Raw genomic sequence first — 14,879 nt, 5'->3', positions numbered from 1 at the left:
TCCCCTCCAGCAGGCGCTACAGATCACTGTGCGCCAAAACAACCCGCCATAAGAACAGTTTCTTCCCCCAGGCTGTCACTCTGATGAACACTAAACCATAACAGTGTCATACCTGTCAGATAAATACTCTCTGTAAATATACATGTAGATATACAATGCAACAATTCTCAAGCAGAATTCCATATTTCTATTTTTTGTATTATTTAACTTCTATTTTATAATGTAAAACTACCTCTGCAACTCACCACTGCACTTTATCATATTATTTTAGCCTGTACATATTAGTCAAGCTATTTGTTGTTTCTTTGTATTTATAGCTAAGGTTATTGTTATTATATTTTCATTTTATTTTTTATTGTAGTTCTTATTCTTATTCCTATTCTTATGCCTTGTACAAAGAGAGCACAGTTTACCAAAGTCAAATTCCTTGTGTGTTCAAGCATACTTGGCGAATAAAGCTGATTCTGATTCTGATTCTGATTCTCTTCTTCATCGTCCTCCATGTTTGTTTCATCACTGCTAACTATGTAGACTCAAAGTGTCTGCTTCTGTTTGGTCATGTCATGGAGATTATTATCCAGTCTAATCCAGTAAATTTAGACAAGACTGTAATTAGAATTTGACACAAAGGAGTCGTAAAGTTTAAGCATTCATAATTAGAGCTTTGTATCTGTAAAGATTTTCTGCTCTCTTCTTTTGTTGTAAAAAAACACATATCAGTCTCGTCCTTGGACGTTTTGTCAGACCAAAAAAGACATTTAAAGGCTTCAGCTTGGTTAATTCTTGCTTGTCCTTTGTCTCAAACAGAGACAAGGATCACTGAAAAGAGAACCACTGATGGCAGCACAATGAAATATCAAATAAAGAGAACCTTCGACAGTCACATGGCTTAGACCTCTTTGCTTGAACACTCCAGGGCTGCAGAAAAGGATGTATTCTATTCTTACATCCTTTTCTACCACAGAGGAAAATTATGAAGCCATTAATCACAGTGATTACAGGGACTATTTTTTTCCAATGCCCTTAGATCTAAAAAGAAATATAACCCTTTATTATAATCAAAAGCTAAGTACTTAATGTCTGCATTTTCATGTTGTAATCACATCAGTGTGCATGTTGGGGGATGCAGTTGTCATGTAGTGTGAAGGATTATGTCACTCAGTGCTGCATTTTGCCTTTTTTATGTGTTTTTGATTGTTTTCGTTGGCAACAGCGGCTAATTATGAACGATTTAGTGCCGCTATATGGCTTCTATAGGAGCATTAGTGCAACATCGCCAGTACTGTAAAGACAGAGTAAAACATTATGTTTTCTCTTTCACTGTACATGCAACATTACCACTAACAACTAACACAGATTATGATCTTTAAAAGTTGGGTCTCTGGGCGCTTCTTCAAACTTTTCAAGATGTGTTCTTGTAATTATGAAAAAATAAAACGCTGCTTTCTATATGAAGACCTCTTAGACGATAATACGGTCTCAGATTGGTGGAAACGGTTTAAGGAAAGCTCCTTTCCTGTCTAAAGAGAGCCCTGTGCACAAAGCACCATTAAGCTCCACAAAGAAACAACTTCATCTTTAAGTGTGATTAAACCCAATTGGTCTAGTTTAGCTTTGTTAAGACCTGGGCTGTGAATCAATTTGGATCTCTCCTTCAGTGAGATTGCTATTTAAGTGCGTAAGTGCATTCACAGCAACAATTACAGCAAAGTGCAGCAAGATGTCAGAAAGTTGAGAAGAAATGATGGACACCTCTCAGTCTCAGTGGTGAGTGTAACTAGGCAACAGTTACCACATGTTCATATTTATTTAAACAAAACTTAAAGCTCCTGTGAGGAGAAACAGACCACTGATGCCTCTGAAAGACTTTTAAAAACCAAATGAGACCATCAGAAACAGGATTATTTATTAAATGTTTAGTTATTTTTAGGGCCTGGAACCACCGCTGCAGGGTAGGTGTCAGTTAGGTGATAAAATGCATGCTCACAAATATCCTTTGTTGACATTTTTTGAAGATTCAGAAAGAAAGCCGGGTGAGATACCTGGTCAGAAAAGTCTACAGCCCAATCTCAATGTCCTCCCTTAGCCCTGAACCCTGAACCCATCTTCACTTAATTGACGTCAGCTGGAAAGTGATTGAGGGCAGGAGGCTGTAAGGGTTCAAAATTGTAGAACTGGAATGGGACAGCACTTTAAATCTTCTCCTGCATGACATCATGTAGCTCACCATAGCAGCATTAGGAATTTTTACTGCACATAATTTACTTTCCTATTATTCAAGGAGCTTAAGGGACTGACTGACTGATTGCTATGTGATCCAGGCTCTTACCACCGACTGCTTAACCACAATATTTAAAATATAAAAATATACAAGTTTAAATATATTAATTCTACTTTTTATACAAGTGTGAATATAAATATATTTTGGCTGATTAATGCTGTTTTCTACATTTATACTTACAGGCAAACTTTTTTGAAGCGCAACATTAGTTGTACCATTCATGCTTCTTGTTTACCATCTTTCTTTTTCTATTTCATTTTTTGGCGTTCATCTACTCTTCCATGCTTGTGGGCTTCCCCAGGGAATACCATGTTTGACGTCACAATGCTATGAACTATGGGTAATTCCCTTATGCTAAGTCTGCTAAAATCCCCACTTACAGAAATGGGGCATAGAGGTCTCAAAAAGTCTGTGAGAGATCCCTCATGCACATGATGATTTGACAGTGGGATAGCTCCTAACCCTCATGACCTTAGCAGTAACACACCTCAAAGTTAGTGAGTGTTTGAGGTTGTGGACATTGAGATTGGTCCTACTTCTGCATGTCCAGGACCAGATCAGCAAAGAAATAAGACATTCTGTTCTGTCCACAAGGGGGCACTACGATTTGCTCTAAGATAAAATTCTGTACAGTAGCTTTAAAGGTGACATATCATGCAAAATCGACTTTTTAATGGTTCTCTACCTGAAATATGTGTCCCTGGCATGTCTACAAACTCCCCGAAAATGAAAAGAATCCATTCTGCCCCTGTTCTGATTTCTCCACCTTTCTGTAAATGTGTGTGAAACAAGCCGTTTCAGTTTTCAGTGTTTTTCATACGTCACAACGACATCCGGTCTGTAACAGGAAGTCAGAAGTCAGGAAGTCAGAGCTCGGAGCTTGTTCAGCCGATAGACTGTATAAAATACAACTCAACCCCTCCTCCGATTTTCATTCCCTGCACACATGTGTGCTAACAAGGAGCTTAGGAGGGAGGCATGCTAGTTGTAGGCTGTCTTAATAAACACAAAGGTCGGTTTTACTCCCCACGTCTGCAGATTGGAAGATCTAGTGGATGATTTGTATTTTTCATGGAAAAGTGCTAGCGCTAGTTAGCATAGCCACATAGCTACATGTTGGTAGCTGTGTACCAAGACACACGTCGACATACTGATAAATAAAACAACAAGAAACACTAAATCTGTGACCAATCGTTCAGAAAGGTCCTGCTGCAGGCGCCTCTCCGTCAGGATCAGATTCTGGATCAAATTCAGAGGGTTGAAGTAACGCGGGTCTGTATTCAGCCAACATGTAAACATTAGATCAATGTGCTGGACAGCCGAGGGCACATCCACTTCCTGAGGGGGCGTGGTCAGAGAGCTCATTCTCATTTAAAGGCACAGACACAGAAAACAGCCTGTTCTGAGCAGGGCTGAAAAAGAGGGGTTTACAGGCAGACCAAAATCTGATTTCAAAGTGTTTTTTTGAGCATAATCTTTAAAGACATGTTTTGGGGACCTCTTAGACCAATACATTTTGATGAAAAAGAGCGTAATATGTCACCTTTAATTGACACTAAAGGATTCTGAGAGTTGATTGAATTTTTTAAGGAGTGAAAATGGCTTACTGCTTGCTTCAATGATGTTCTGATACATTTCAAATAGGAAACAAAGCTGTCAAACTGTCAGACACTTGACATTCATACACTACACAAATAGGTTCAGTGTGTGCACAGTTCATTTTGGCAGTCATTTTTTAAAGACTAATATCCAGCCTAAAAAATGTTAGTACTTTTATGGACACCATCAGTTTAAAGCTTGTGTGTTCTCTGTGCTTCATTTGAGCACATTTTGGTGAAATGCCCAAAAAAACAGCAAAGTGGACGTTGTAGCAAAGTGGCATGTTAATGGAGTGACATGTTAAGAAATCACAAATGTTGTGCGACGGTTGACTTTCCCCATGTGTCACTTTGTTTGCAGCAAACACATTAAAAAGACATGTCAGAGAGCCAAACAGGGCAGGATGAGACATGAAGCTGCATGCAAGTACAAGACCTTTATTACACGGGACATGATGCTATATTTACACCGTGGACAGGCCAGGACACAAAAATTATACAACTCCCTGCAGCTCTCCCTGCACACACTGAGATATATGTCACGCTTTTTATGCTCACACACAGACACAAGCTCTGTTGTTTTTTGATTCTCTCGTTCAGACAGCCAGTGTTTCTTTCATACTCTTCACTTTCACTCAGCCAAATATAGCAAGTTTCAGCCCTTGATCCATCCCTCCGTGTGGATGCACCCAAGCTGATTTGTGAGGCCAGCCATCCCCAAAGGCTGCGATGTCTTGGTTGCAGAGCACCTCGAGGTGTCTGGCTGATCGGCTGTGAGAGTGAAAGCCTTGATTGAATGTCCTGGAAGGAAAGCTCTGAATGGGAGGACATGGAGAGAGAACTCTATCGATCTCTTCAAAGACTGGGCTCTCTCCTTTCCCCCGTAAATGTTATGGCTCTCTTCGCCCTTGCTCCATGAGTGTGTGCGTGTGTGCAAACCGTGAAGGTCCTTTCATCCCTGGAGTTGGCACGAAGACGCCTTCACTACCTGTGTTTGATGTCCAGACAAATGGGATGGCTGTAATAACGACTATCAGTCAGTGGCTTTCAGCAAAAAGCCCAAAGTTAATTCCCTCTGAGGTTGTTTGAAACAGAAAGTTTGGCCACTCTCCCGATACCTTAGGACTTCATCTGAACTTGACCCCAGGATCATCGACACTTCCCCTCTTTTTGCACGTTTGTCTTTTTTCCACAACTAACTGGGTGTTTTCATGTCTCTTCTTTTACAGAGGACACGGCCTTCGAGGCAGGCATTCGGGTGCAGATTCACAGCCAGGCGGAACCCCCCTTTGTTCACGAGCTGGGCTTCGGCGTGGCCCCCGGCTTCCAGACTTTTGTGGCCACACAAGAGCAGAGGGTGAGTGTCCTTTCCCTTGACTCCCACTGATTTACAGTTAATAGTTTTTCATCATGTCTCTCCCATTTGCTGCTTTTTCACTTCTTACCCACATGCTCAGTTATCGCTCAGAGATAAAAACCCTCCATGATAAATAACGATGACAGACATGATGGGATCACGTGTGTGCATGTGTGTGAGTTATGTGGTTGTGAGTGTGTCCTACGTCCCCCTCTGGGCCTTGGGTTGGCTCCTTTTGTCTCCTGGTGAATGTTGACTCAGAATTGATAACGCCCCCCCTCTGTCGGTGGCTCTGACCTTGCTGCACAGAGGTTCTCTACTCACACTCAATCATACTGAAGCTTTGTTCCATCAAGGCTGATATTAAAGCCTGCAGGTCTCACAGGTGTTAACATCCCAAAGCATTTCATGTAAATGGCCTTTACCGTGTCCTCAGAGACTCCTGCTTCATTACATTTTCTCCTTTTTCTCAGTTTTCCTTCCCTTTGGCTTCAGCCAAGCAGTGTTCTGTGAGGATGTCTTTATGTCAGTTAAACCAAGGTCATGAGTTGAGTTTTCACTGTGTTTTTCTCAGCTTCTGTGTTTTATTTTTTCCTCTTGTAACATCTATCTCTATTCCTGCTCTCAAGTTACACAAACTGTAGCGTCTTACTCAACAGTTGGAGTCGAGCCATTGGATTTCTGGTGAAATAAACTTGCTGGCATATCTGTTTTTTCCCTTTGCAACCGTCTGCTGTCAGGGATTGTTTGCACACTTCTAACGTTGCATAACTTAATTCTGAAGCATCTAAAAGTCTGAAAAAGTCCAACACTACATGAGTTTTTAAAAATGTGCTCAATGCAATGCTTAAAAACATCACTTGGAGAGGAGGAGCTGTGACCAGGTGTGACGTCTATCTCGGCACACCCTCAGTTTCTTTAGCTGCAGTGATTTTCTGCAGCACATGCAAATGCACTGACAGTGACTGAAACTACGGGTTCTAAAGTAAGAGCGCAATACAAATTTTAGGAACATATCGTCAACAGAAAAGAGTTCATTTCATTTGAAAGCTTGTCTCTCTTCATCTCAGCTGAGTGTGGTGCTGCGACACAATGAGTCACCTCAGCAGCAGACAGGAGGCAGAGGAGGAGATCTATCCAGAGGTGCTGAGGCCCCCTGGGTAATGAGCCTTCAGGGTTTCTGTCTCTGCACATCACTCAGCCCATTTTGGTGACTGGCTGGGGGAAGACAGGCCGGCTGCAGAAACACTGACCCTCTTCACTAGGATGCAGATTTAGATCCAGCAAATGAATGCAATGCTACACTTTGTTTCAGGGAAGAGCCCTCCTGCTGTGAGATGTTCCCACCTGCCTCTTCTTCCTTTGAACAAAGCCGGAGTGTACTTTCAGATGTGTCCAATAGTATTCGCTGCAGTGAATGATTGGGTAGGGAATCTAGAGCAGAGGAGAGCGCCTATCTTTAACATGCTAAAAAAAACTGTTGATTTAGCGATCTTCCTAATGGTTGCCAAATCATTCTGCCTGTGAGTGTGGATTTAACAAAGGTGAGCTCAATCTGGCTGATAGCATGGGACACAGATCACATGAGGGAGCTACGGCACAGAGTAGACAGCATCTGTACTTAGAGCTCAATGAGTGGGGACAGGGAAAGGCAATTTTAAATTGAAGCTCTCCTGACAAAGAAATTCCCCTTCTTTGAATCTGACTGAAGCTAAAAGGTCAGGGTGGCCCAGGGTGCTGGAGAGAATCATCTCTTTGGAGGGGAAAAAAAAGTATTCTTCTCATTTCTGCTTCGTGCTGCAAGCTCAGGGTCTTTGCATTTTGCTCAGGCTCTCTGCTGCCAAAAAGACGAGAAAAAAAAACATGGCAGGCTGAACTTTTAGACAATGTGTGGCTTTCTTTTTCTGAAGCAATTTGATGAAGAGGTCCTCTTTAGTTCACCCAAGTAGCACTAATACGATGACCTTATTATAAACCATCCAGTTCTCAATCCAACTTTTTTTCAACAATGTCTCCTGCTGACCAAGTTGTAAAGCTTGATTAAAGCATAGCCCCGGTCTGACAAGGGAATGGTACATTGATTAATAGTGCACTGAGAGGGGGCATAGGCGTCAGCTCTTATTAGATAGACCATAATCAGGTCAGCAGGTCTCAACTCAGTGGAAAGTGATATTGAGCACCTCGGATTATCTGATTACAAAGAAAATAATCAGATCTGGAATCAGCCTCGGCTGACTCTAATTAGGCCCGAAGTGAAGATTAGCTGAGGTTTGAAGGTGATTGTAAAGGTTAAGGATTTGTCTCATAAGACCCTTAAATAAATGAATAGCGCCTGCATGTCGGTATTCATTACAAGTGTGTGTTGCCGGCATCAGGGAGGGCGTGTTTAATTACCAATGAAGACATCACAGGCATGTCTAGAAATGGCCCAAAGCCAGAACTATATGAAAGGGGGATGTAGAGCCACCATGAATCACCCGTTGGTTTGTGAACATCATCATCTTGTTTTTTCTGGACCCAGAAGTGAGACTATTTTTGGAACAGTGTTTGCAGCTGATGGACTCCCTCCCCCTGCTGGCCGCTAGAGATATGCAAGTTTAAGGCTCAGCCACATTGGTTATACTTTGGAATCAAAAGCTACATCCATTTATTTTACACAGTCCATTCCTAAAGCCATCCCAAACTAGAACAGCAGAAGTTTGAGTTGCTGTTTGGAACAGGTTTGAGTTCATCGTCTTAAGTGTCAGTGGAGTGATTGTGCCTGCTAACTCAAAGCATCTCCCTGGAAGCAGAGAAACAACTCTGCCGGAAATGTTGTCAGCACTAACAAGCAAACTGTAGCCACATTGCACCTGGCAGGTTGCTGTGTTTGCTCCCCCCATAAGAAACTGCTCTTTTGGCAGAGGAAACAGCCTTGTGATGACAATGAGGGGGACAGCGGAACAGAGGAGTGGTGGGTGATGGAAAACGCGAGTGCAGCCAGAGCTTGCTGCCTGTGTTGTGGAGCAGATGGGCCTCCACACAGCTCTGCCCGGTGTCCCTCGTTCCTCATCTGCTGTCCCAGTCCTCAGAGCGGCAGGAGCATGAGGGGGAGAGCATTTGGAGTCTTTTGCGCTCGTGTTGCCGTGCGTTGTGGGATTTCTCTGACAGAGTCTGGCTATCTGTTGAATTGTTTTCTGCACGGCCTGGTTTGATGGGAAGCTCTTTGGTGTATTGGACGGGTGTCAGGGAATAAGGAGTGCGTTCGTGAGAGCTGCTGTCAGGATCTGTCCACGTTTTGGACTCAGTACATGGATTTTTTTCAGCTTGCTTGTGTGTGGGCAAGACATCTGCAAGTGAAAAATGAAAGTTCTGAATACACGTCCCAGAAAAGCCTTTAAAAGGGTTTAAAAAATGCAATTTCTTGATTTTCTTGCAGCTGCCATGGACTGTGTGTGGGTGAGCCTAGCATCTGGTTTCATAACTCCTTTTTAAAAATGATTTCAAGAATATTTCTTTTAAATCATATCTACAACTTGAGCACACTCTTTAAGGGAATACTTTCACTGGGGCTTTTAAGGTAGTATTGAATTTCGTGTTTCGGTCTTTATGGCTCATTTCTTTGTTTAGAAATATACACAGGCAGTAGTTTGTTTTATAGTTCCCCCTTTTTGAGTATGTGGAGGCTTTGAGTTTGGTGCATGATTGAGGGTGTGGCTGATTGGACTGACACTTAAGCAAGACTTCATCCTCAACTTCACCTTCTTTGCCTGTTTCTAGACCGACTAGAAGTTAGCTGGGGTCAGCATTTCCATTGTGTTTGGACTTTTAGGCCTCAATGGGACCACATCCATCTATTGTAGCATCTATGGTTTCAGCTTGCTTGTGTGTGGGCAAGACATCTGCAAGTGAAAAATGAAAGTTCTGAATACCCGTCCTAGAAAAGCCTTTAAAAGGGTTTAAAAAATGCACTTTCTTGATTTTCTTGCAGCTGCCATGGACTGTGTGTGGGTGAGCCCAGCATCTGGTTTCATAACTCCTTTTTAAAAATGATTTCAAGAATATTTTCACATTTTTAAAATCATATTTACAACTTAAACACACTTTTTAAGGGAATACTTTCACTGGAGCTTTCAAGGTAGGGTTGAATTTGGAGTTTCTGCCTTTATGGCATATTTCTTTGTTTAGAAATAATCACAGGCAGTACTTTGTTTTATAACTCCCCCTTTTGAGTATGTGAAGGCTGTGAGTTTGGTATGTGAAGGCTTTTAGTTTGGTGCATGATTGTGGCTGATTGAACTGACACTTAAGCAAGATTCCTCCTCAAATCCACCTCTTTGCCTGCTTCTACACCGACTAGAAGTTAGCTGGGGTCAGCATTTCCATCGTCTTTTGTACTTTTAGGCCTCTTTGGAAACCAGCAAGGTGCATCAATGAGACCACATCCATCTATTCTAGCATCTATGGTTTCTAAAAGAAGTGTTATGGTCTGAAACCAGAGGACAATAATCAGTCTTCTTTGATACAGAACCACTTCCTTTTGTAAAATGCGCTCCTGTCTCGTGGAAAAAATTATGATTAAAGCAGGATTTGCTTCAAGGTGAGGCTTACGATGCACTTTGTTGTGTCACTGGAGACATAACAACGTGTTTCCACCCTGTTGTCCAAATCTGATCACTTCTGCCTCCAAAAGAACGAAATGCTGAATAAGAGGCTTCAAAAGGATGTTTATGATTCACAGCCTGAACTGAGTGGAAACGCTGAATAAGATATTGTCAATAAATTTATGTGAGCCCTTGTGTGTCTGTTGTTTTTTTGTGACTTTTCTCACAAGTATGACTCTGAAAAAGGTATCAAAGTGGAGGATAATGTGCTTCTTTCGCAGATTTCTCTCTGTTTGCACACTTAAAACACCCCCCTAAGCATGTTTGACTTCTCTGACCTAGCCCTACACCTCCTCTCTCACCTGCAGCTGACCTACCTGCCTCCTCCGTGGGGGGAGTGTGAGTGGAGGGCTCTGGAGTCGGGGTTTTTCCAGGTCTACAGTGTAACCGCCTGCAGGATCGACTGTGAAACTCGTTACATCGTGGAGAACTGCAACTGCAGGATGGTGCACATGCCCGGTAAGCAATGCTGCTGTTCTGACTTCAGCACAAGAACACAGAAATGAAGGCCTTGTATTGATATGACAAGTCAATACTGGATACAGAGCTGGCACATAGAAAGGCCATGAGACTATATGTCTGGCAGGAAAAAGGTGGCGCAGCTCAGGTATTGTTTTGTTGAATCAACTGTTTGTTTATCACTACAGAACTTGATGTTTTAACATCGATTGACTGAATGTGTTCCTCTCAAACTCTCCCCAGGTGATGCTTCTTACTGCACACCTGAGCAGTATAAAGACTGTGCTGAGCCTGCCCTTGGTAAGTCTGCACACACACACACTCACACACACACACGTTGTATTCTGTGGTTTATGTTTCATTAACGGCCTGTGTACGGATTAGGTTGGATTCCTCTCTGTAAACAGAGCTGTAATGATGAGCGTGAGGGAGTTAGAGCTGCAGACAGCTCAGTGAAATATCCTGCCGTTCTAAACTGGTGATTCTACAGTCGTATGTACATCCTCTTGTCTGTCACTTGATCTCATTTTATAGGAAGTCAAGGAGGAACTCAGCATGTTCACTCTGTAGGCTGATAAGTAGTCTTCCATTATGGTGCAGCACTTATGGAGTATTTGATTTAAAGTGGAAAGTGAATGTGCCACTACTTAACTTTTTGATTTATCAAGAGAACAGGATTCATCTTAATATTTCCTCTCGTGCGTGAAGGACTCATCATGTGTGTGGCGGCGTCAGAGCAGACAGGGACTGCAGTGATAGAGTTCAATTTAACGAATGGCTGCTCACGTTGATAATGGGTCACATTTCCTGATTTGAGGTGAATAACACAGACAGGTAAACGCTGATGGGGGTGGGTTTTATCCACACTTTAAATGTGAGACTTCTCTTTTTTTTAGATCAAAATGTGACATGATTTTAAAAAAAAAAGATGAATTGATTTTAAAGTTGGCTCCTCCAGCTGTGAGATATTGATCTGATTTTCTTTGTTTTGGTTTTCATTCGCCTGAGTGCCCGTGTGTAATAGTTCAGTTTCAGCAAAAGCAGAATCAGAAAGAAAATCCGATGAACCCTCAAAGGGGAAAGCCTCTTGGAGATTTTATCCAAACAAAGTGTTGAGAAGTCTTTAGCCTCCTGAAGGAGAGGAGCCAAAAGACATTCTTTTAGTTCATCTGTTGTCTATGATCCTGTTAAAGGACCAGTGCGGAATATTCTAAGATCGAAGGAAGGAAACTGAATATGATATTTACCTGCATGTTTAAATCAGTGTGTTATCACCTGACAGAAACTACTGTGTGTTTTTTTATCTTCAATGTGATCTCCTTTTTGCACCAGCCTCTTTCTTTAGTAGCAGAGCTGACATGCCAAGAGCCGGCTTCACAGGGGGCCATTTTTGAGTCCTTTAGAGTAGCTTTCATTTTTCCTATTTAGTGATATTTGATTCAATCAATCTTTATTTATAAAGCACCAAATCATTAGAAACGTTATCTCAAGACGCTTTTGCTAGCAGCAGGTTTAGACCGTACTCTATGTTATATCAGTAACAAAGGGGGGCGGCAGTAGCTCAGTCCATAGGGACTTGACTTGGGAACCGAAGGGTCGCCGGTTCGAGTCCCAGCATGGACGAAGTTTGGCAAGAAGATTGGTGGCTGGAGAGGTGCTCGTTCACTTGCCTGGGCACTGCCGATGTGCCCTTGAGCAAGGCACTGAACCCCCAACTGCTTGGGGTGCTGGTTGATGGCAGCATCCTCACTCTGACATCTCTCCCTAAGTGCATGTCCACTGCATGTGTGTGCATTGTACAAAAAACTGTGCATGTAGCATGACCAAAAAATAACACGAGTGAAACAATTGAATTTCCTGGGGATTAATAAAGTACGTTCTTCTTCTTCTTAAGACCCAACATCAAGACAGGATAAGACTCAGTCTGATCTCATCTTAATCCACCATGAGCAGAGCACTTTGCAGCATTTAGCAAGTTACAGTGGCAAGGACAAACCTCCTTTAACAGGCAGAAACCTCAAGCAGGACCAGACTCATGTTAGACACACATCTGCCTTGACCAAGTTATTCTAAGAAGGGATAAATATAAAAATGAACTGATGCAAGAAGCCAAACATGAGCATTTCTTCTGTCAGACCTCTAAGACAAGGAATATTAAATATGGTAACAACACACCTTGTAACCTCAGGGGAAATAAGATGTTTTAATTCACATTACTGAATATGTTTGACCCTCTTAAAGTCTCTCTACTTGTTAAAAAGTTTTAAAAAATATGTACATCTTTGTCCAACAGCTGGCAATGCTAAATACTGTGCCAAATAGCCAACTGATGAAATGATGATCTTCTGATTGACAAAGGTGGAAGTGAAAAACAGATACAGATGGACTGAAATGGGCCAACCTTAGCTCTGCACGGCTGAATCAACAGTGACTCACTCATTGGATGTTTTTAAATTCTAGTTCTTCTTTCCTAGAAAACATGTTATTTATGAACTATTAAAAAGTTGGACTCAGGGCTTTCAAACCTGAGTCACCAACTAAAAAATCTCTGCACACACTTGGAGAAGGAGGCTGTGGGAAGAGGTTATCGGTTGTGACCACTGCAGCTTCATATTGCAAGTATGTGGAGCATGAACCGTGCTCCACATCCACTGAAACAAACCTCCTCTGTGGCAGTCTTAGCCACACTTGGCGCTCTTGGGCCTCTTCCAAACATTTGCCTTTAGAACAGTGTGTTGGTGGTTGATGTATTGAGTCCCTGAGGTTATGCCATCGGCGATGCTGTAGCTGAGGTGTTCCTTTTCAGAAATGTCAGGAAGGAGAAAGATTTAGTCAGCTTGTCTGTTCTCTTTGTCGGAGTTAGAGCCGAGGTTGAAGTTAAGAAAACGATAAAGCAGTTTAAAAATGACTCTCAGTAGTCTCCTCTTTATCAGCTTTAGACGTCTAATGCAGCCACTACACACTGCAGGACTTCTGTGAAACACGATTAACTGGACATAAAAACAGCACTGGCACAGCGGTAGCCTCATATTCAGTAATGGAACCGGGCGAGCTAATGTTACCTGGAATCAACTCTGGTCCTGTCAGTATGTGCAGCACACAGTCAACCTCAATCACAACGAGAAGGCAGTAACTGTCAGAGATAAAGTACAAGCACCCACCAGCCTGACCATTGGACACATCCAATTAGTGTTTCCATGGTGATATCAGCAATCCTGAAGAGAGAGCACCTTAAAACGTGAGCATATGTTCAAAACTGTCTGTTTGGCCTGATTGCATGAAGTTACTCCGGTCCTTTAAGAGCTTTACCCTTCACTTACACTCTTGCATTGTCCATACAGAAGCTCAAATGTTGTTATAATGTTGATCTGGTAAATGGATTTGTACCTATATATCTATTTTGGTAGAGGCTGCTGTAGTAAGGGACCATCAGTATTAGCTATTTTCATTCACACACAGCAGGAGCATTTTGGGGTCTAACCCAAGGTCACTTTGGCATGTGACTACAGGAGCTAGGATCTACCCACTGAGCCTCAGATACAGTATAAATAGACATACTGAGAACAGCCATCCCCATGCAAGTTTAATAGTGTTTGTAGTGAATGCTAATCTGCAACACATGTCCCTAAAGATGCAGCCGTTGGTCACTCATGGAGTTAGAGCCGAGGTTGGAGTTAAGAAAACAATAAAGCAGTTTAAAAATGACTCTCAGTACTCTCCTCTTTATCAGCTTTAGACGTCTAATGCAGCCACTACACACTGCAGGACTTCTATGAAACATGATTAACTGGACATAAAAACAGCACTGGCACAGCGGTAGCCTCATATTCAGTAATGGAACCAGGTGAGCTAATGATACCTGGATTCAACTCTGGTCCTGTCAGTATGTGCAGCACACAGTCAACCTCAATCACAACGAGAAAGCAGTAACTGTCAGAGATAAAGTACAAGCACCCACCAGCCTGACCATTGGACACATCCAATTAGTGTTTCCATGGTGATATCAGCAATCCTGAAGAGAGAGCACCTTAAAACGTGAGCATATGTTCAAAACTATCAGTTTGGCCTGATTGCATGAAGTTACTCCGGTCCTTTAGGAGCTTTACCCTTCACTTACACTCTTGCATTGTCCATATAGAAGCTCTAATGCTGGTATAATGTTGATCTTTGTGCACCAGGTTTTGCAAATGCAAACCTGTTACAGGTTACTCTTATAAAGGTGTAAATTCATGGCGAACAGTTTTGTTGACACACACAAGAAAATTTGATCATATCACCTCAGTTCTCAAAACACTTATTTGATTCAATTCAATACAGAATCACTTTCAAAATCACATTACTGGTCCATAAAGCACTCAATGGTTCAGCTCCCCTGTACATATCTGACTTGCTCACAGTGTATAACCCGACCCGGATCCTTAGGTCAGCAGGAAGACTTTTAACCATACCCAGAGTCAAATCAAAGTCTGGGGAAGGGGCCTTAAGCTACTGTGGTCCTTCTCTTTGGAACAAACTGCCTGCTGACCTCAGGTCCATCACAA

At 42.2% G+C, this 14,879-nt stretch overlaps 1 protein-coding gene across 1 annotated transcript in view; it reads left to right on the top strand.

Moving 5' to 3' along the window:
* The window catches only part of asic2 (acid-sensing (proton-gated) ion channel 2), a 515,108-nt gene that overhangs the window by 487,345 nt on the left and 12,884 nt on the right, over positions 1 to 14,879 (top strand). The window contains exons 5-7 of the mRNA XM_034712044.1: positions 5,109 to 5,236; positions 10,188 to 10,338; positions 10,582 to 10,638. Coding sequence (XP_034567935.1) covers positions 5,109 to 5,236; positions 10,188 to 10,338; positions 10,582 to 10,638 — 336 coding nt within the window. The remainder of the gene's footprint in view (positions 1 to 5,108; positions 5,237 to 10,187; positions 10,339 to 10,581; positions 10,639 to 14,879) is intronic.

The sequence above is a fragment of the Notolabrus celidotus genome, chromosome 20 (genome assembly GCF_009762535.1).
Source record: "Notolabrus celidotus isolate fNotCel1 chromosome 20, fNotCel1.pri, whole genome shotgun sequence".
In the NCBI taxonomy this organism is placed as follows: Eukaryota; Metazoa; Chordata; class Actinopteri; order Labriformes; family Labridae; genus Notolabrus; species Notolabrus celidotus.
Note: the sequence above shows the minus strand (reverse complement) of the source record. Positions and strands in the feature narration are given on the sequence as shown.